Raw genomic sequence first — 22,871 nt, 5'->3', positions numbered from 1 at the left:
TACATAATGCAGTTTGGCCTGAATCCTGCCTTTACGGCCAGACCTGATTTTATTTCACATTTATAGCAGCATAAGTTCACAACAGTTATTCATATACTTTTATGTCCTTAACACTCACCTTCATGTCTGTCGTACTAATGTTTTCATATTCAGAAGACTGACAGTGGGATTTAGGAATAACCAAAAGGAAAAGAGCTGAAAGATATAGATTGTGGAAGTCAGTAATCATTATGCTGTGTGTACTTGTAAGAGACCCTGGAATGAAAGAAAAGAGGCCTGGGTTCTGGGCTGAAAGACCTGGATTTCTGGATCAGTTTGTCACGAATGTATGATACAAGGCAAACCATTTTACCTTTTGAGCCTTGGTTTCTTCTTTGGGGAATGGATTACGAATACTTGTCTGTCCACAAGAATGTTAATGTGGATTACTAGAGATAATGTAAACAAAAGGCTCTAGAAAATTCACATAAATATTATCTCTTAATAAAGATGATGTTAATGTATATTGATGCCCCTATATGAAGCCTTTTCTTTACATTCCTTTGCCTCTAGTGCTCTTTGGACTCTCAAAAATTAACACTGTATTTTGTTCTTTAACTTTTCATGTCATTCTATGAAGGCTGCATGTTCTTTAAATACTGAACCACATGATCACGTGTAGAAATGGAAAGAGGCTGCCATCTTTCAGTGTTTTAAATGCTTCTTTATAGAATGATTCAGCTTGATACAAAATATATTAGTGTTTTTATTATTTATTACATGTCTGTTGTTTGCTCAAATATGGGATTATCCAATTTAATCATCCATGCTACTCACCATCATTGTTTTTGAATGGCTCTTCATTAAAAATAAACCATCAAAAAAAAAATAAACCATCAAACAACAAAGATTTATCATCACTGAAAAACCACAAAAGATCATGCCACGGGCTCCAGAGTTTCTTGCAAAAGAAGTTCCTAGGGTGTAACATCGCATCACTGGATTAAATACATACTTCCTCAGAGTGACCACTTTGAAAGTCCAGCTGAACTTTTGCTGTATAAGTCTTGGTGTATTTATTCAAAAGTTAATTACAACATGTTAGCATCATACCTTGTACCGAGCTCCTCTTAGAACAGAACTGAGTGCATAGTGTGTGTTCAATAGTACGCAATTGGTTGTGGCTTAGTGTTAAGAGTTTGTTATGAGATAAGTAGATAGCCAAAGAATGGTTAAAAATATTACAAAAGGAAATGCATTTTTTCACATGTGAGCAAACCTGGACTCTAGCCAGGGTAATCTTCTGAGATGCATATTTCATGATTTTAATGCTTTTCAAAAGAGACATTTGTAACTTTAGAAATTTAGATACTTGTTTTCAAACCAGAAAAGGAAGATAGTGGGAAAAATTAATATGGGAGTCTTGGCAATTGAGCTCCTAAGCAATGGATGGCAAGTGCCCAATGGGTGACTACGGAGAGCCAGTTTGGAAAAATTTAGGGACACTTAACCCGAGTTCTTCACTTATGAGTGGCAATATACTAAGATCATCTGAAAGAAATCTAGGATCTGAAACCCTGTGTTCAAATGCAGAGAAATGATTAAATCTACTTCCTTCCTCTAATTAATTAATTAATTAGCTCCCATATGCTAAGCACTGTGCTAGAAACTAGAGGCACAATATTGGACAGAACACTCACAAAGCTCCCTGTTGGTCATTATTATTAGAGCTATGAAGGAAAAGTGGAATATACTACCAAAGTGAGGAATAGGGAGGTTAATTTTTATAGGATGGACAGGGAAGAATTTTCTGAAACCGTTTCTTTATCTGAAAAAAAAAAAAGAACTGCTAAAATGGTTATAAATGTAGACTCCCATTTACTACATGATTTTTAATGAACTACTAAAATATTAACAGTTTATTTGGAGCTAACAGAAATAGGAGGAAGAAACTACCAGTTATTGTAGATAAAGCAGTTCACAGTGAGGAAATGTAGTAAGTATACTGGTGTCAGTATAATAAAGCTGGGGTAATATTACAAAATGTAGATCAAATACAAGTCACCCGCTCAGAGAGGCATCTACGGTTTTAAAGTACCCAAGCTACTTGTGGAACCAGTTGAAGCCGTTTATACAATAGCTTATTGGAGAAAGGCCAAAATATTGAAGGAGAAAGCAAATTACCTTTGGATTGGAGAAAAGATTTAGCTACTGCAATTCATTAATTTAAAAAAATTAAACCTGGGCACTTTTGTTTGATAAAAGAGAAAAGTAGTGTGTAAAATAAAATGTTATTTGTATAATGGGAGCCTCAGATTTTGAACTGTCTAGACACTGAAAGTGCCTATAAAAATGTAAACTTCATGTGGGTGGGGATTTTTGTCTATTTTGTCTACTGCTCTTTCTGAAGAGCTTAAAATAGTGCCCAGCATTAGCAGAGCTCAATATTTTTAAATTGGCTGAGCACGGTGGCTTATGCCTATAATCCCAGCAATTTGGGAGGCTGAGGCAACAGGATCGCTTGAGACCAGGAGTTGGAGGCCAGCCTGAGCAGCCTAGCTAGACCCTGTCTCTACAAAGAATCAAAAAAGTTAGCTGGGCACGGTGCACATGCCTATAGTTCCATCTACTCTGGAGGCTGAGATGGGAGAATCGCTTGAGTCCAGGAGTTCAAAGTTATAGTGAGCTATGATCAAGCCACTGCAATCCAGCCGGGGTGACAGAGCAAGACTCTGTCTCAAAATCAAACACACACACACACACACACACACACACGAAAAAAATATTTTTAACTGAATGAATGAACGAAAAGCACAGTAACAAACGGTGTCAATATTTGCGTAGGGAAGGAAGAAATCACCAAAACGTAAGTGATGTAACATTTAATATAGAAAAAATAATTTGAAGGGATTGAATAAATTGAGTTTGCAAAAGGGAACTACAAAATTAATATTTTTATACTAACAAAATAAGTTTAAAAATATAAAGGAACAATTCACTCAGTATGTCATCCATGAAATCAAATATTCAAGTTGCCAGGCTGTTTAAAAGGGTATCGAACTACATTCTGTTTAATTTGTAATCACAAATGCCAAGTGAAAGATAACCAAACTCCTACTCTAGGGTGGCTACCATAGGATTTTCAAAGGATTGTTTTGCTTTCTATGTGACATTACAAAACTACAGTTTGGAAGGTACAATAATGTGGGTGTATCCACACCTATACATTTTTGAATCTATACACAACCATTCCCTTTATTTGAAGATGACGCTATTAATGTTGGCTTTCACCTGCATTTTTCCAATGTTGCTAAACACTAGTGCGTCACTTACCACCAATAGTCACTTCCATGCGTGTTGTTCTTTGTTTTGCTGTCCCAGTTTACACTGCCAAGTGATGCTCTGACACTCAGTCTGCTGAAAGGCTTTTGCTTAGGAAGAGCCACCCAATTCCTGATGACTGTTCCCTGGGGTTGGTCTGACAGTTCTACTGCTTCTCGCACTTCACTGTCGTGTTGTTCCATCTTTAATTTTTCAATATACTTTTGAAGTGCTTCCTCTTGACCAAGTACTTGCTGTCGGTACATCTTGGTTTATGCAGATACTTGTTTAAAAGATTATTCTATCAAAATATCAATGATCAGCTATTCCTAAGTATGGATTAAAAAAATGAATGATTACATTAAAATCACAGAGCAGTAAAATTAGCAGCACTATGTTAAGCTACTACTCTAGAAGAGGCAGAACACAGCCACTTTGCCACCCAGTCAATAACTTTTATTGGGAGGATATTTTGCATGCTGTGTCAACCCTTTATCTACTCATATGCCCCTGGTTGTAAACTTTAATTATTCTTTTATAATATATTTTCAATCCTATATGATGCTTCTTCAAAATTCAAAAGAATATGGAAGCACAGGAGAATATACAACATGGGACAAGTCAATAAAGGTCATTTAGGAAATTGGGTGTCTACTAATTATTGGGCACTATGCTAGGCTCTGGATAAAAAGAATTAAGTAAGACATATTCCTTTCCTTTTCCTACCAAACAGTCAGGTAGGGGACCAGCCAGGTACACAGTGCAAGGAGAGCAACAGCAGAAGAATGCCCAAGGTACAGAGGTAGCGTAGAGGGAGAGATTCAGTTACTGTGGAGGTGGGGAGGAATAAGAATGTCAGAGACGGTTTCCAAAAGAAGGTTTGTAAGGATCATCTCTGATGCCCTCAGGCAGAAAAGAGTAGAGGACATTCCAGGAAGACAGAACAAATGACACAAAGGCCCAGAGGAGACAAGCAGTAGGGTATATTTGGGGAAATCCAAACAGTCCAACGTTGCTGACTTTAGAGTGCTCGCGGGAAACGAAAAGGAGAGTAAGCATTTCTCGGATGGAGATTCTGTTGGTAAGATGTGGAGTGGCACAACTTAAACAGCAAATTGGCTGACTCTTGGGTTGATACTTCTCCTTATATATTGATGGCTATGAAGACAAATACAATTTAAATAATAACAAGGACTTTTTAGTCCTTCTATGACCATATATACAATGTAAAAGGCAGCAGCTTTATAAAGTTTTTAAAATACAATATATCTTTTCTCTCGAGGCCCTTGTCCATTTCAGTGATTCTACATTTTAAGTGGTGAATGTTGACACAACAAAAATTTACCTTATTCAATATAGGCATGCAATCAGAACCCAGCTTATTTACAAAAAGAACTGATTATGCTTTCCTGATGGACATTAACCAGCTTTGTCTTTAGCTGGGTCAGCTCTTTGTTACCTTACACAACTTTTCATCTTGTAGTTTTCTTACGTGGTTAAATGAAAGACTGTAAATAGCCTTGCGGTGGCTGGAACAAAGTATGCCCTCAATAAATTGCCTGGCCAAGTCCATCAGACATTAGATTCATTTAAAGCACATGATATAAGAAATATGCAGTTTTAAGAGTTTACTATTAACTCTGCTGAATCTGTCACATTTGATAAATTCTTTGCTTACAAATGACTGCAATCTGTTAAGTCATGAATTCAACATGTTTCCCATTTAGCTCTTTAAAAAGAATGTTATAAGGCTAACTACTGGTAACTATAGGTGAAGAATATTCCCTTTGAACAGCACAGCTTGGCATGTGGAAGAGGAGTACCCCATAAATCCTTGTTGGGTACCACTTTACCACAGAACGAATTATTAATAGGTTCTAATCAAGGCCTCTGATTCTTCACCAACGAAACCTTTTCATTCTCAGTTTTGACCATATAGAGAAGTACTGTCCAACAGAGATATAATGAAAACCACATATGTAAGTTTATAGTTTTCAGTATCCACACTTGAAAAATTGAAAAGAAATAGTTGAAATTAATTTTAATAATATATTTTATTCAACCCAATATATCAAAATATTAGCATTTTAAAATGTAATCATTATAATACTTATTGAGATATCTTACTCCTACTTCTTTTCCTCCTAAGTCTTTAAAAATCTGATGTGCATTTTGTACTTACCACACATCCCAATTCAGGTGATAAGTTTCCATCAGAAATATGCCATCTGGCCCGGCGTGGTGGCTGTAATCCTAGCACTCTGGGAGGCCGAGTCGGGTGGATCACTTGAGCCCAGGAGTTTGAGACCAGCCTGAGCAAGAACAAGACCCTGTCTCTACTAAAAATAGAAAGAAATTATATGGACAGCTAAAATAGATATAGAAAAATTAGCCGGGCATGGTGGCACATGCCTGTAGTCCCAGCTACTTGGGAGGCTGAGGCAGAAGGATCGCTTGAGCCCAGGAGTTTGAGGTTGCTGTGAGCTAAGCTGACGCCACGGCACTCTAGCCCAGACACCAGAGTGAGACTCTTGTCTCAAAAAAAAAAAAAACAAAAAAAAAAAAAAGAAAGAAATATGTGATCTGTATTTAGATTTTAGAAAATTTGAAAAGGTAGATTCATATACTTCAGTTTTTTCAAACATAATTAAAATGTTCCAATCACATAATCAAACCACTTTTTAAATTTAAATTATTTAAAATTATATCAAATTAAAAATTCAAGCAACATGTTAAGTGCTCAATAGCAACAGTGTACTTCTAGAATTCTACTCCACAATGCTGATGGTAGGTGATTTACCACATTTCAGGGTAGGTTTAGTAGATCTTTATTTCTCTTTTGTTTTGTCAGGACTTCAAATTTCTTCTGAAACTTTTATTACCCTAACACATTAAGTTAGAAACCTCTAAACTGAATATGCCACATTTGGTTAATAACCCTAAAGAAAATTACTCAAAGCTTTAAAATATTCCTTTTGTCATTTCTCCATAGTCACAGGCATAGAAGCTATATATAGTGACAAAAGAAAATTTGCTTATGAACATTTTCATTATTAAGGACTAGGGCTAAATAGTTTTGATTCCATCACAATACTGCCTCATGCCATTTTAAGGAGAGAAGAGCTCACATAGGGATACACACTCAATAACTCCTTTCAAAAAAACACAATGATTTTTTTTAAACCTATGCAAAATGCATTTTCACTTAGTTTTCATTATATACCAAGCCCAAAACTATGGATATTAATAAGGATTATTTGAATGCTATTTTTTAGATAGATGGAGTTGTTTCTAGTCTATTTTGTTAGTTAGAATTATGGATTTTAGTTACTCAGTAAGACGCCCTTTGAATGTAATTCCACTGTTATTAAACTTTCTTTGGGTGATGACTTAAAAAATAAATATTCCTTACTATTATTACATAATACTCAGTAAATTTCAGTATGTGGGCACAGTGTAGAAAATATAGCTAAGGGATTTGTCCACAGCTTTTAATGTACACTTTAGTGTGTGGAAGCCACTATGCCAGAATCCCAGGCTCTCCTTTGAGCTCTGTCTCTAATTAGCCATTTTATACCTTACAAGTGGCTGAACCTGTGGGTTTTGTGACTGGTGCCAGATTGAACAGTACCATATATTCCAGTTATCTTCTGTATCATATTAACCTGGTGCATCTGTGATCTTGAATAAGTCGACTTAGTGGAATTTTATAAATTGGAAATAAATATGCCTGTCAGGGTCACCACGAGGATAAAGTTATGGCATAATACGTGAGTATACTTTGAAGAGCAAAATCCAAGCTACCAGCTGAAAGGATAATTCATATTCCAATGGGGCTGAACACCCTTTCACAGATATTTGTTTATTTCCAGGTTAACTCAGGTACTATTGTAACACAAGGTATTCTTGTGTGGCTGCAGCAGTCAGTGGTGACACTGTATTAGCAGCCCTGTAGGCAACACTCACTCTAGTTGATAAGGAAAATATAAGCTTATGCCCTGGCAACTTCAAGACATCTTGGTGATTCTGGATCTCTGCAGAGGGACTGTAAAAACTTGGCATTCCCAGTCACACATCACAGTTCAGGACGAGGCCTTGCCGTTCCATAACCTAAATTCTGTTTGAAGAGCGGTGATGACCACCAAAGGGATCTTGTGATTTTCATTTGCTTTGTGAAATTGGAAATTGCTTACAAGATAAAATGTTAAAGAAATAAATACATAGACGGTGTTCAAGAAGCCAATATATATTGAGTCAGAATTTTTTTTTTCTCAGAGGATTTTTGTGTTTGCTATTTTTAGGTCTTTTGAATGAACCCATGTTTTAAGGGTCAAGTGTTAACTTTTCAGAAACAACCTTTAATGAGTCAGGATAAAAACCATCTGGTGCAAGGATTTTTCCTTCAAATGGATGAACTTCAGGCGACAGGAGGAATTTCCCACCGTCATAAGATTTCGATTGGAGGCTTATGGAAGCAGCTAAAAAAATGGATCTATCCCCTCCTATCTATTGCTCTTTTTTATTTTCCTGCCCATCCATGAAAGGAAGTGAGAAAAAAATATTGGAAACAAGAGGAATAGAGAGATGCTAAGGTTTTTGTCTTAGAGGCTGAATATGCAAAATGTAACCTCTCAGATGAGATAGAAAAAAAGCAGCGTTGCTTACAAAGGGCTAATGGGCCCTGGACAACGAACGCTCTATAGACACGGATGTCTGCAGGATGCAATGAATGGCAGGTGGGTGGAAGGGTAAGAGAGCCACCTGGAAGGGGTAAGACAGGGCCAAAATCAGAGACAGCTGTCCACCCTTCCTAAATGAGCTCGCCTAAGTGATACTTCCTTGTGTCCCAGGAAGTGACGATCAGCCAGTGTAGACGTTGTGACTCCTGGGTCGCACCCACTCCGGGGGTGCAGAGGGGCGCCAGGAGACCTCTTTCGCTGGCCCCATTCTAAGCAGGCTGCGCCGTCGGGGCCTGAACCCCTTGCACTAAGGATTCTCCAGCCGCCCCTCGCAGGCCGAGGCCGCTGGCGCTTCTGAAGGCTTTTGTGCCCTTTGCCCAACCGTGAGGGTGACCCTGAACCTAACGGCTCCCGAGAGACGGGGACTGACTGAAAGAGGGCTCAGGCGAGGACAGGAATTGAGAAAGCACGATAACGGGGGCAGAGGAGTAGAATTTAAGAATGGCAAAAGTCCTGAGGTAGGAGAGAGGAGGTGTAAGATCCAGGGTAGAATTGTACCCAATTCTTCCCCAGTGAAACGAACAAAAAAAAAATTTTTTTTAAGGCCACTTATTCGCATCGGCTCCCTCTCATTCCAACCTAGCAAAAACCAAACATGAATAAAAATAAAACCACCAGAGGCTCTTAGACGACCGTAAACTCCGCGGGTGGGGCAAGAAACAAAAATAAACACTGGGACCGGCGGGCGAGAGCGCGCAGGAGGAGGAGGAGGAGGCGGCCCCGCATCCCTAATGAGGGAATGAATGGAGAGGCCCCCTCGGCTGGCGCCCGCCCACCCGGCGGCGGCCGCCAAGTGCCTCTGGACGCTGCGTGCCGCGCCCGCCGCTCCGCGCGCTGCCGGCTCGGGCCGCTCCTCCTGGCTGAGGCACGGTGGCGGGGGCGGTGACCGCGCGGACGGAGCCGGGACGCTCGCGCCGGGGGCTCAGGGCGCCGCCGCCGCTGGGCCCCGGGCGCGTGGATGCGGCTGGGCCGGGCGGCGCCGCACACCTGAGGCGAGGAGCGGGGCGCGGCGCGGGCGGCGCTGTCAGGGCCGCGGCTTCCGACGCCGAGGCGCGCTCGCCGGGACGGGCCAGGCAGTGATTTGAGGCTCCGGGTTCACCTTCACCCATGGCCCGGAGAGCCTAGTGGGGCCTGGCCGCCGCCTCTCGCCTCCCCTTCCCTGCCTCCCTCCCCTCGGCGCCGCATCCTGCCATCCTCCCCGCCTGGCCAGCGCCGGGCAACCGCCTCGCCCGGAGCCCTCCCTCGTTACTGCCCGCGTCCCCCGGCGCCGCCGCCGCGGGAAGCGGCTCCCCCTCCTCTTCCTCCGCGTCCTCTTCCCCGTCTCCCCTGCCGGGGCCGCTTGTTGCACCGCCCCGCGGCCTGCGGGAGCCGCTCGCCCCGGCCCCGGCCTTTTGCTCGCGTCCGCACTCCCTTCCTCTCGCCCCCGGGGCCCGCACCTCAGCCGGGCCGGCGAGACCCAGGCCCGACCCCGTCGCCCGCACAAAATGTCGGCCCGGACGCCATTGCCGACGGTGAACGAGCGGGACACGGAAAATGTGAGTAACCGGAGCCTCCCCCCGGAGCGGCGGGGGCGAGACCCTCCTCCAATCCCCACTTCACCCTCGCCTGGGCCATCCCCTGTGCCCTGTGCGGCCACCCGCGGCAGGGTCTCCACCTGGAGCTCGGCGTGACCCTTACCCACTGCTCAGCCCTATTCGTTCCAACCCCATTTCGCTTCTTTCCCCTCAAGGGTGAGGGTGGGGGGACTGTAAGTGGAGCCCTCTCGCTCGTAGGTGGTCCTCCAGGAGAGGATGGGGTGATGGAGGGCAGAGAGGCAGAAGGAGATGGCAGAGTGGGCATCCAGGATTGCTTTATTTCTACCTCTGCATTCTGTATCCCCACCCGAATGAGTGTTGGCTTTACGATAACAGACGAGCCAGCTACCTCTGCTTTTCTGGATCTTTCAATCTTTCAATCCTTTGCACACACACCCCCTCCCCGCATTGCCCCATGACTTTGCTTTTTGTAGCATTGGTGTCCACATTTTGGGTCATGGGCGCCAAAGGCAGAAGGATGGGAATGCAAGGAGAGATGTGTGTATGTGTATATGAGTTTATACAGCTGTGATACTCTTTAGTAGAGATGAGTAGAAGAATTTCACGGCTTCTGTGGCCCTGGGGTTACAGCAAAATGTTTAAAAGCCGTATGAAGCCAACGGCTTTTTAATCTCTTCCTCAAGTCAGTGGTAATGATTCAGGGCAGGTTTTACTTTAAATCTCTCTCCTCCTTCTTGGAGTGTCACAAGGTGCATTTCTTTGAAGGAAGGATTTTCTGTGTCTTTGATCAAATTGCCCTCAGGAGTTTTTATCAAGATACAGATATCCCTGGTGTTTAAACTCTTGAAAACTAAAAGAACAAGATCTGTTGTATTTCCACCTTCTGAAAAGTAAAATTGTGTATGTGTGCAAGTTCCTTTGTGGGAAAGGTTTTTTGTTTTTGTTTAAAACCCCCAAGACCTGTAAATAGGGCCTTGTCTGATTTTCCGACTGGTTTTAAGGAGCTAGAGGAGTACTCAGTTTTGGTCTGCTGTCCAGAGATGTCTGGTTCTCTAGTTAACTTATCAGCCCTCCAGCTTTTGATGTACCAGTGACTTCATAGGGTTGGTAAAATAAAATAATGAAGTGCTTTCGCATTCTTAGACAAAAGGCATGAGAGAAGAGATACAAGCTCACTTCTGAGTTGTTAGAGGGGGTATAAGCAGATTGTTTAATCTTGGAGAGTAGGGGAGCACAGAAACTTAATATAATTATGTGAAGGGAGGAGAAATTCTAGTAAGAGACCATTGTTAGAGGACCTATGAAGATGTTTCAGAGTATGCTTTTGTCCTCTCTCGTGTCGTGCATTTAAACTGGTAAAGATAGTGTAAGGCTGCTATCTTAAATTAAAACTTAATTATTATACATCATAACTACTTAAAAATATAATTGATACATAATTTCAGTTGAGAGATTGGACAGGTCAGAGAAAAAGATGAGAAATTTGGTTTAAGCTGATTTTAAACCCAAGTTGGCACAGAATTTTTCTAACAGGAACTCTATAAAAATTCCTGTCATTCAGGAGTGTGAATGAAAAGTAAGACAGATGATGATCTTTGTTTTTATTAGCAAAATACAGTATGCGTTAACCTAGGAGGAGTGGAAAATACATTGTTTCTGTTTTCTTTTGGATTTTGAATAGTAAAGCTCTCCTCATACTTGTATGAATAAGGTACTTTATACAGACATGAGATAGCATTATATCAATAGAACTATGTATCAAGGAGTAGTTCAAAATGCAGCCTTTCATGTTAGACCAAAAAAAAAAAAAAAGAAGGATTTTAAAGCTGAGCAGTTATAGTGTGATAAATTTTGTCATGAGTACCTTCTGAAAACGTGCTGTATAAACTCATTTGCTGTTTCTGAACGTGATATTTCAAAGTCACTTTTGTGGTCTCATCCCTTACTGTGTCGTACATAACGATATCTCTATTTAGCTTACTTTACCCACATTCTAATTTTCTCTTAATTGCCATGGAAAATATCTATTATACTGCAGCTGTTAATTAATCAATAAGTATGCACTCAGCTATTTTTGAATTGGAAGGAAGGGGATACAGAAGTAGTATTTAAGACAAGGCCTCTCCCCTCAAGGAGCTTACAGAAGAGATAAATGTAATCCCAAACAAAGAACATACAGTAAAGACATTGTATAAATAAGGCTAAATTGGTTTATAAATGTTATAAATATTTATCAAATATCTGATGGCTATTCAATCACCGTTGTCTCTATTTTCTGGTTGATAGTAAATAGCATTATTCATTCTTACCTCTCATCTGTGAAATAAAGTAACAAACCTACTTGTTAGCTAATATATTAATGCTAGTATGACAGTCAAAATATACATTTTTTGTAGTCGTTTTCAACTAAATGACATATTTTTAAAAATAGTTATGAAAATTTTATACTTGTATGACTAGTAAGGGGTTCTAAGTCCTTTGGAATATCAAAGACAGTAACTGAAAACATTTTATTACCTTTAGAAATTAAAATCAACAAATACAGTAATTTAAAAAGCTATCTTGTTTTTTTTTTTTGGTCATTTGCAGTTAATACAGAAATTTCTTTGGTCATACATATGTTTGGATTTTGTATCATTGGGAATATGTAACATCTACCCTTCCCAATGTCACTAATATATATTCAGGAAAAATTAAAAAATTCAAAAGGGGAATGTTATAGCACTGATCTCTTATATAGTACTATTGGATATAGCAGAATGAGAAAGAATTGCTTTTCTTTGAGAACATTGTGTGTATACTTCTTCAGGGGTATTTTCTTAGAAGAAGGATTTGTGCATGCTATGTTAATAGGCTTCAACTGGCTGAATACAAGAGAACAACCAATGATTAACTTTTAAGGCAATAAACGCTTCATAATAAAGTAGAAAATACATGTCGCAGATAATAGAATCTAGGCAAAATGTGTTTATTTTAGGTTGTAAAGAGTAAGTCCAGGAAAAGAATGGCTATTTGAAAGATTTATCTTTATTTTTTTGTGTTAGATTATACTTGGATAATTCCAGTATGGATATAGATAATATATTACTATTGCTGTTATGTGTTTTTTAATGAAACAAAAAAATTTTATTGTTTTGGAAAAACTCAGATTATGCTAATTTTTATGGATCAAACACGTCCAGTCTAACTTTCTGTGATGAAATTTGATCAGTATGAAGAAAATGGATTTGACTACTTCTTGGGATGTTTTAAAGTTGAATTTGGCTTGGTTAAAAAAATCTTTTTGAACTCCTGATGGTGAGTCTTTTGATAGATCTGAAATTGAGGATGATGGTGATAACAATTACTTAATGTCACTGAAGTGGCCATTAGTAATTTGTCCTATGGGAATAATTGTTAATAGTGTGAAAAGGTGAGAGGAAGACATGCCTTTGCCATTACCCATGGGTTTGCTTAGTACCCTGTGAGTCCCTCAAATGTCACAGTACCTATCACATTGTATTCTAATTGCTGCCTGACTTTGTCTCCTTTATTCTGTATTGCCAATACCCAGCATGGTGACTAGAAAGAATAGTAAGAGATCAGTATTGTAACATTCCCTTTGCGTTTTTTCATTTAGTGACATTGCTAGGGGTAGACGTTACATATAGTAATCTGAGAGGCTGAAGCCTTCATAGAGAAAATTAAATGACCTACCAAATAAATCTCTGACATCTTCCACTGTTACTCTACTCGTGCTATTGCTTCTAGGAGGTGGGTTTTTTTGTTTGCTTTGTTTCTGTCTTAGAGATTTTAGAGGAACATATGAAATGATATACTTTATTAGAGGAAGAACAGGGTATAGCATCTTTATCTCTACTTCTAAACCTTTACTGTTTCCTCTGTCTGGAGTGCCCTGCCCTTGTCCTTTCGTACCAAACTTATAAATCCTTTATGGCAGCAGTCCCCAATCTTTTTGGCACCAGGAACCGGTTTCATGGAAGACAATTTTTCCATGGACAGAGGTGTGTTAGAGGAGGTGGCACTCAGGCAGTGATGTGAGAAATGGGGAACAGCTTTAAATACAGATGAAGCTTTGCTCCCCAGCCACTCACCTCCTGCTGTGCGTTCCCTCCTTCCTAAGTTTCATGGAAGATAATTTTTCCAGGAGTGGGGCTGTGGGTGTGTGGGGTGGAGGTGGGAGCGGGGTGGCGGCCTGATCCTTAACAGGCCACAGACTGAGTTGGGAACTGCAGCTTTATGGCTTGGCTCATGGTTTTAACAAGACTTCTGAAATGATTGCAGCCAACCTTGCTGTCTACTGTAGCTGAACACTGGTGTATGTATATAATCCACACCAGTGGTCTCTGAAGTGAGGGTGCAGGGCAGTCCATCGAGAGAAGAAATATCTTTAATGTCTATTGCTTCACTTCTGATGTATATGCTATTATTAGGTCTTTTTAAAAAAAAAACTACAGGTTATGTAGAATTAGCCACATGATATTTAAGTTACTATTATTATTATTTCTTTTTTCATCTCAGCCTTTCTTATGGGGGTCGTTTTCCTTTTTCCTGATGAACATCTTTAGAAGTTTTTTTGGTGGAAGATTGTTAGTCATAAATTTTCTTAAACCTGAAAACATATTTTGCCCTTTTTCTTAAAAAATAGCTTTGTTCAGTCTGTAATTCTAGGTTGATAGGTCTAATTTCTTTCACTGCTTAGAAGGTAGTAGTCCACTGTTGACTTATTTCCATTGTTTCTGTTCAGAAGTCATCTGCCAGTTGGCAGGTGATCTTTTTTAGTCTGTCTCTATCATCATATGTGGATTCATATTTCATCAGTTCTGGAAATGCACCATCCATTATCTCTTTGAATTACTTTACCTCTGTTCTCTCTAGTGTTTCTGTCACACTTATTAGATATGTTAATATTTCTCACTCCATCCTCCGCGTCTTAACCTCTCATTAATTTTTTTCTTCTATTTCATTATTCCTCTGTACTACAATCTTGAACCCCTGAGCTCAAGTGATCCACCAACTTTGGCCTCCCAGAGTGCAAGGATTAGAGGCATGAGTCACTGCGCGGGGCTGTACTACAATCTGTAGTACAGTTTGCACTACAGTTACTCTATGTAGTATGTGTAGATCTGTCTTTCTTCAACTGTATTTAACCCTGTTAACTCATCTGTTGAATTTTTTTTTTACTGTGATGAAAAACACACAACATGAGATCTGCCCTCTTCACCAGTTTTTAAGTGTACACTACAGTATTTTAGGGGAGGATTTGGGGAGGGACTTTAATGGGGGCGAGGTGGCAATCTTTTTATTTTTATTTTTTCACTATTTTATTTTTTATTTTTATTGACACAGATGTGCATATTTTGTGGGTACATATGATAATTTGATACATTCATATAATCAAATCAGGGCAATTGGGATATCCATCTCCTTAAATATTTATCTTTTCTTTATACCAAGAACAAATTATTCTCTTCAAGATATTTTGAAATGTATGACAGATTAATGTTAACTATAGCCACCCTAGCTATCTATTGAATACCAGGTCCTGTTTATTCTATCTAGGTGTATATTTATTTGCACCAGTTAATCAACCTCTCTTTGTCCTCCACTCTCCCCTACCTTCCCAGCCACTGGTAATCACCAGTCTATGCTCTATCTTCATGAGGTCTACATTTTTAACTCCCAGTTGTGAGTGAGAACATACAATATTTGTCTTTCTGTGCTTGGCTTATTTCATTTAACATAACAACCTCCAGTTCCATCCATAGGCACAATGTTGTACAGCATATCTCTAGAAATTTTTCATCTTGTATGACTGAAATTTTGTACCCATTAACTAGCAACTCCCCATTTCCCCTTTCCTCCAAGCCCTGGCGACCACCATTCTTTCTGCTTTGATGAGCTAGATTACTTTGGATAGCTTATATAAGTGAAATTGTGCAGCGTTTATCCTTTTGTGACTGGCTTGTTTCATTTTAGCATAATGTCTTTAAGGTTCATCTATGTTGTAGCACATGACAGAATTTACTTCTTTTTTGTGGCAGAATAATATTCCATTGTATGTATGTACCACATTTTGTTATTTCTTTCATCTGTTGGTGGACATTTGAGTTGTTTCTACTTCTTGGCTATTTTAAATAATGCTGCAGTAAACATGGGATTGCAAATATCTCTTAGAGATCCTGATTTCAGTTTTTTTGGATAAATACTCAGAAGTCGATTATATGTTAGTTCTATATTGAGGTTATATGGTAGTTCTATTGAGTCAAATGGTAGTTCTATTTTTAATTTTTAGAGGAGCCTTCATTTAGAGGAGCTCCTTTTTTTCAGAGCAGCTACACTGTTTTACATTCCCACCAACAGTGCACAAGGGTTCAAATTTCTCCACATTCTTGTCAGCACTTATTATTTTCTATTTTTGTTTTACTTTATTTTGTTTATTTTTTGATAATAGCCATCTTAACATGTGTGAAGAGATATCTCATTGTAGTTTTGATTTGCATTTCCCTGATGATTAGTGATGTTGACCGTCTTTTTATATACATGATGGCTATTCGTATGTTTTCTTTGAAGTAATATCTATTCAAGTCCTTTGCACATTTTTAAATCAAATTCTTTCTTTCTTTCTTTATTTGCTATTGAATTGTAGACAAGGTCCCACTTGTCTATCTTTGCTTTTGTTGCCTGTGTTTTTGGTATCCTGTGCAAGAAATCTTGGCCTGGTGCAGTAACTCATGCCTGTAATCCCAGCACTCTGGGAGGCGGAGGCAGGAGGATTGCTTGAGCTCAGGAGTTCGAGAACACCCTGAGCAAAAGCAAGACCCCATCTCTATTAGAGATGGGAAAATTAGCTGAGCATGATGGTGTTCACCTGTAGTCCCAGACACTTGAGAGGCTGAGACAGGAGGATCACTTGAGCCCAGGAGTTTGAGGTTGCATTGAGCTACAGTGACACCATTGCATTCTACCAGAGTGACAAAGTGAGACTCTGTCTTCAAAAAAAAAAAAAAGAAAAAGAAAGAAAGAAATCTTTGCCAAGACCAATGTCAAGAAGCCTCTCCCTTGTTTTCTTCTAGGAGTTTTATAGTTTAGGTCTTATATTTAAATCTTTAATCCATTTTGAGATGATATAAGATGGTCCAATTTCATTCTTTTGTGTGCATGTATATCCAGTTTTCCCAGCACCATTTGTTGAAAAGACTGTCCTTTCCCCATTGTGTATTCTTGGCACCCTTTTTGAAGATCATTTGATTGTATATGTATGGATTTATTTTCTAAGCTTTCTATTTGGTTCCATTGGTCTATATGTCTGTCTTTATACCAGTCCCATACTGTTTTGATTACTGTAGCTTTGTAATACATTTTGAAGTCAGGAAATGTAAAGCCTCCAGCTTTGTCTTTGTTTCTCAAGGCTATTCAGGGTCCTTTGTGGTTCTATATGAATTTTAGAATTTTTGTTGTTGTTTCTGTAAAGAATGCCATTGGGATTTTGATAGGGATTGCACTGAATCTTTAGATTGCTTTGTTATGGCATGGACACTTTAACAATATTCTTTAATTCATGAATACAGGACGTCTTCCCATTCATTTATTTTTTTGTCATCTATAATTTCTTTCAGCAGGTTTTGTAGTTTTTAGTATACCAGTCTTTCACCTCCTTGGTTAAGTTTATTCCTAAGTGTTTTATTTTTGATGCAATTGTAAATGGGCTTGTTATCTTAATTTCCTTTTTGGGTAGTTCTTTGTTAATGTATAGAAATGCAACCGATTTTTGTATATTGATTTTGTATCCTGAAACTTTGTTGAATTGAGTACTAATAGTTTTTTTGTGTTTGTGTGAAATAATTAGGGTTTTACACATACGAGGTCTATCCAGAAAGTATCCAGCCATTGTTAATATAATGGAAATGGTTTGCACCACATCGATGTAACCTGGCAGCCAAGGAGAGTGGACTCGAACGTGCATGTGTGAACAATGACAACTTTACTCTACTAGTCAGTGGGGTGCTAGACGCTGTTGAGTAAGCATGTGTACTGTGAGGCTGTCGCATTCAAAATGACTGAGTGAGTAGAACAACGAATCTATATCAAATTTTGTGTTAAGCTTGAACATTCCTCTGCGGAAACTATTCTGATGATTCAGAAGGCTTTTGGGGAGGATACAGTGAGTTCAGTGCAAATAAAAGCGTGGCACAAACTCTTCAAAGATGATTAAGAATTCATTGAAAGTGATTCATGTTCTGGTAGGCCTGCAACAAGCAGAACACCTGATAATGTTGAACATGTAGGAGCTGCAATCAACAAAGGTCCCAAGGTGCCTACTTTGAAGGGGACCGAGGCATCATTGTCCTATGTACAATTGTACAATGTTTCTTGTATCTTCTTCAATAAATATCTCCATTTTTCATATTACATAGCTGAATGCTTTCTGGATAGACCTCATGTAAGGTCATCTCATCTGTAAACAGAGATAATTTTACTCATTTTTTATTTGGATACCTTTTATTTCTCCCTCCCTCCCTTCCTTTCCTTCCTTCTTTTTCTTTCTTTCCTTTTTTTTGGTCTAATTGCTCTGCTTAGGACTTCTAGTACTTTGCTGAATGGTAGTGGCAAGAATGGGCATCCTTGCCTTGTTCCTGATCTTAGAGGGAAAGCTTTGTTTTCTACCAACGAGTGTGATGTTAGCTTTCATGTATGGTCTTTATTATGTTGATGTAATTTTCATTTGTTCTTTATTTTGTTGAGTGTTTGTAAACATGAAAGCGTGAAAATGTTTTTTCTGTTTCTATTGAGATGATCATGTGGTTTTTATTTTGCTTTTATTAATGTAGTATATCACATTAATTGATTTTTGTATGTTGAACCATCCTTATATTCCAGGGGTAGATCCTACTTGATAATGGTATGTTATCCTTCTAATATGCTGTTGAATTTGGCTTGCTAGGGATTTTTTTTTTTGTTTTTTAGGATTTTTACGTCTATATTCATTAGAGATACTGACCTGTAGTTTTCTTTTTCCTGTTGTGACTTTTTCTGGCTTTGATACCAGGATAATGCTGGCCTCATAAAATGAGTTAGGAAGTATTCTCTCCTCTTCATTTTTTTTGGAAGAGTTTGAAAAGGATTGGTATTAATTCTTCTTTAAATGTTTGGTACAATTCACCGTTGAAGCCATCTGGTATTGGGCTTTTCTTTGTTGGAAGGTTTTTTTATTACTGATTCAATCTCTTTACTAGTTATATCTGTTTAGATTTTCTATTTTTTCATATTTCAGTTTTGGTAGGTTTATTAGGGCTCTCCAGAGAAACAGAACCAGTAGGTTTTATATATATGTATGTATAGATAGATATATAAGAGGAGATTTATTATGGGAATTGGTTTATGCAATTATGGAAGCCAAGAGGTTCCACAATATGCCATCTACAAGCTAGAAAACCAGAAAAATCAATGATGTAATTCAGTCCAAGTCCAAAGGCCCAAGAACCAATAACTCAGATGTCTGGGGGCAGGAGAGGATAGATATCCCAGCTCAAGAAGAGAGAAAGAATTTGCCCTTTCTCAGACTTTTTGTTCTATTCTGACACTCAATGGATTGAACAATGCCCACTCACATTGATGAGGGCATGTTATTTGTTCAGTTTACTGATTGAAATCTAATCTCTTCTGGAAATACCACCCCTCCCAAAAAATAATGTTTCACCATCTATCTGAGCATCCCTTAGCCCAATCAAGTTGATGCATAAAATTAACCATCACAGTAAGTAGTATGTTTCTGGGAATTTATCCATTTCTTCTATATTATCCTATTTGATGGCATATGATTATTCATGGTACTATCTTACAATCATTTTTATTTCTGTGGCATCAGTTGTAATAGCTCCTCTTTCATTTCTGATTTTATTTGAGTCCTGTCTTTTTTTCTCGGTCTAGCTAAGGCCTGGTCAATTTTGTGGATGTTTTCAAAAAACCAACTCTTAGTTTTGTTTTCTACTTTTTTTGTATTCATTATTTTTTTTATTTCTCCTCTAATCTTTAGTGTTTCCTTCTGTCTGCTAACTCTGGGCTCAGTTTGATCTTTTTCTAGTTCTTTAGATGTGGAGTTAGGTTATTTATTTGAGATCTTTTTTAATGCAGGTGTTTTTAATGAAGTCACTATAAAATTCTTTCATAGTACTGTTTTTGCTGCATCTCATTAGTTTTTTATGTTGTGTTTTTGTTTGTCGTAAGATATTTTCTGATTTCCTCTTTGATTTTTTCTTTGACCCATTGATTGTTCAAAGTGTGTTAATTTCCACATATTTGCAGATCTTTCGGTTTTTCTTCTGCCATTACTTTCTAGTTTCATTCCATTGTGGTTAGAAAAGATACTTGATATGATTTCAGTCTTAAATTTGTTAAGACTTGTTTTATGACAAAACATGTTATCTATCCGGGGGAATGTTCTGTGTGTGCTTGAGAAGAATGCGTATTGCTGCTATTGGGTGGAATGCTCTGTTAGGTCCATTTAGTCTATAGTGTTGTTCAAGTCCTTTGTTTCTTTATTGATGATCTGTCTGGATGTTTTCTGTCCATTATTGAATGTAGTGTATTGAAATCTGCTTTAGTTGTGTTGTTGTCTATTTTTGTCTTCAATTCTGTCAATGTTTGCTTCATATACGTAAGTGCTTTGGGTTCAAATATATCTGTAATTGTTATACCTTCCTTGTGATTTGACCCTTTTATCATTATGTAATGTCCTTCTTTGTCCCTCTTGTGATAGTTTTTTGACTTAAAGTCTATTTTTAATCTCAGTATGGCCACCTCTGCTCTCTTTTGGCTATTCATTTGCATGGAATATCTTTTTCCATCCTTTTATTTTCAGTCTGTATGTTTCTTTAAATCTGAAGTGAGTCTGTTTGCATGTAGTTGTATCTTATTTTTCAAATCCATTCAGCCCCTCTATGTCTTTTGATTGGGGCTTTTAACCCATTTACATTTGATATCCCTATCATATAATTAGTGATAGGGAAGGACTTACTGTTTCCTTTTTGTTAATTGTATTCTGTCTTGTATAGTAGTTCTTTTGTCTTTCTTTATTCTCTCTTGCTCTCTAACTGTGTGTTTTGTTGGTTTTTGTAGTGACATCTAGAGTGTGCTGGGTTCCATCAGCATCCAAAATGAGTCCCTATGGCAGTCCCCCAAAATTGGAGCATTGGACACATGCTCTACTCTTTCCCCCATCTGTTGAATTTTTAATTTCATCAATTCTATTTTTAACTTCTAAAAGTTCTAAGGTTTTTCTTTCAAACCATACTGAACTTAATAGTTTCTTGGTCATTGCTTGTTTTTATGATTATATCTTCATTTCCTTAAACATTTAATATATAGTTATTTGCCTTCTGTTTCTGATAATTCCATTATCTGAAGTCTCTGGGGGTTTAGATTTTTATTATTGGTGCCTGCTAATTCTCATTCAGTGTGGTTGTTTCTTTTTGTATGTGCTGGTCTTTGAGGGTGAACTCAAATTTGCCTGATTTATCTGAGTTTAACTTGGTTGTCTCAACTGAGGATGACTTATTCCAGAGAGGGTTTGTGTTTGCTCCTGCTGGGAACCCCTACTGACATAGGACACTTTAGTATCCTGTAGGGATCCTGGCTCAATGAAGGAGTTGTAGGTTCAGCTGACTAACCGTATAATGGGTCCAATGCTTTTTATTTGATACCAAGGTTTTGTGGTAGCTTTCAGCTGGTGTTTGTTGATTTGTTTTTTTTATGTTTGTTTGTTTTTGTTTTGCCTGTAGATGTCTTTCTTACTCTCTTCCATTTCAGCAATCATTAAAAATGTTTTTTATTTTGGGGGACTCCTCACAATTTCTTGCTTACTCTAGTGTGGAAAGACTGGAGTAAGCTTTTTGAAAATGGGTGTTCAGAAATTTCTGTATTTATGTGATTTCCATACTTATGTTTCATACTTATGTAAATTTCCATACTTACATTCCTAAACCATGTGTCATTTCTGAAATTCACTTATCTGCACACTTTAAAATGTGCATAATTTTCTGTTTATAAATCTTTCATTTCAAAAGTCTTACTACATTTTGGAAGTCATTTGTTAAAATTATTAGAATGATGAGTTTTCAAGAACAGCTGATAGCTATCAAGGAAGGTGGAAATCTAACTGAACTTTTACAAAAATTTTTACCTAATAGATAGATTGAAATATAAGCATCATAATCAAATAAGTGCAACTGATCATCCACCATTTCCATTTGTGTGAAGTATTTTCTTTAGCCATGGCAGTCATTGAAATCAACTGCTTATAATCAGTCCTTCAGTTCTCTGTATCACGAATTGTTAAGTCAAGATTTACAAAATCCAGAAACATTTATTTATATTGTGTAACATTAATAATGTTTTACTAATCACTGAAAAGTTTGTATCATCAGGATTTAATATAGTTCCAAAATTTTTCTTCTTTTTACATTATTTTTTAATGTGCATAATCTATAAAGCAATTCATATGTGATTTATAAGTCAGTATTCCTATGAGAATCCATACTTGAACATCTTAAAGCTGTAGATACTTGGTCTAAAGTTTAGAAACCACTCCAGAGTTTAGCATTGTCTTCTAATTGTTCTGTGTATGAACTTTTCATTCTAACTAAATCAAAAATACTATGAGACAACAGACTACTTCCAGCATTCCTTCTGTATATCCTGTATTACCTAGCACAGAGTTTGGCATATTTTTTGGTATTCAATAATTTAATAAATCAAGGTCTGTTTTATTTGTTTATTCTCAGTTACAGTGAGCTTTTAAACTACCCGAGGCAATTGTTTCAAATTCACATTTCCTAAGCCCTGCTCTCTCCCATCCCATGTTCTTACTCATCTTCTCTAGAGTGAGATCCAGGAATCTCCCTTTCTCCAAACGCTTAGGTAATTCTGATGCAGGTATCTACTCACCAGGCTTTGAAAAACTCTGATTTATATGATGATGATGATGATTATTACACTGTAATAAATCTCATCTTTTAATGAAAATGAAAAGAGAATTATAATTGATGGTTGTATTATAGAAAGGAGAATGGGGAAATGATGAGTCAGTCCGTTAATATGGCATGACAGCAGTAGAAAATAGCAGGGAATTGTCTGGTTTGGAGGTAATAGGGTACATATGTGTGGCACTTATGGGTGTAAGATAGAAGAAGCAGGTAACAAGAGGAATTCCGTGTCCTTCTCCCAGTTTTAATGTGTTTAACCATATTAGGGGAAGCAGGATGGCAGTAAAAGGAGTTCACCATGTGCCTACTGTGGT

The 22,871-nt window shown here is 38.1% G+C and overlaps 1 protein-coding gene across 4 annotated transcripts in view; it reads left to right on the top strand.

The window, feature by feature from the left end:
• Window positions 1-8,813: 8,813 nt before the first annotated feature.
• The window catches only part of MARK1 (microtubule affinity regulating kinase 1), a 104,746-nt gene continuing 90,688 nt past the window's right edge, over window positions 8,814-22,871 (top strand). For all 4 annotated transcript variants that reach the window (XM_069459649.1, XM_069459648.1, XM_069459647.1 and 1 more), the window contains exon 1: window positions 8,814-9,574. In XM_069459649.1, coding sequence (XP_069315750.1) covers window positions 9,524-9,574 — 51 coding nt within the window. In that variant the 5' untranslated portion in view covers window positions 8,814-9,523. The remainder of the gene's footprint in view (window positions 9,575-22,871) is intronic.

The sequence above is a fragment of the Eulemur rufifrons genome, chromosome 27, assembly GCF_041146395.1.
Source record: "Eulemur rufifrons isolate Redbay chromosome 27, OSU_ERuf_1, whole genome shotgun sequence".
NCBI classification, from domain to species: Eukaryota; Metazoa; Chordata; class Mammalia; order Primates; family Lemuridae; genus Eulemur; species Eulemur rufifrons.
The sequence above is the reverse complement of the archived record's forward strand: the minus strand, read 5'-3'. Positions and strand labels throughout refer to the sequence as shown.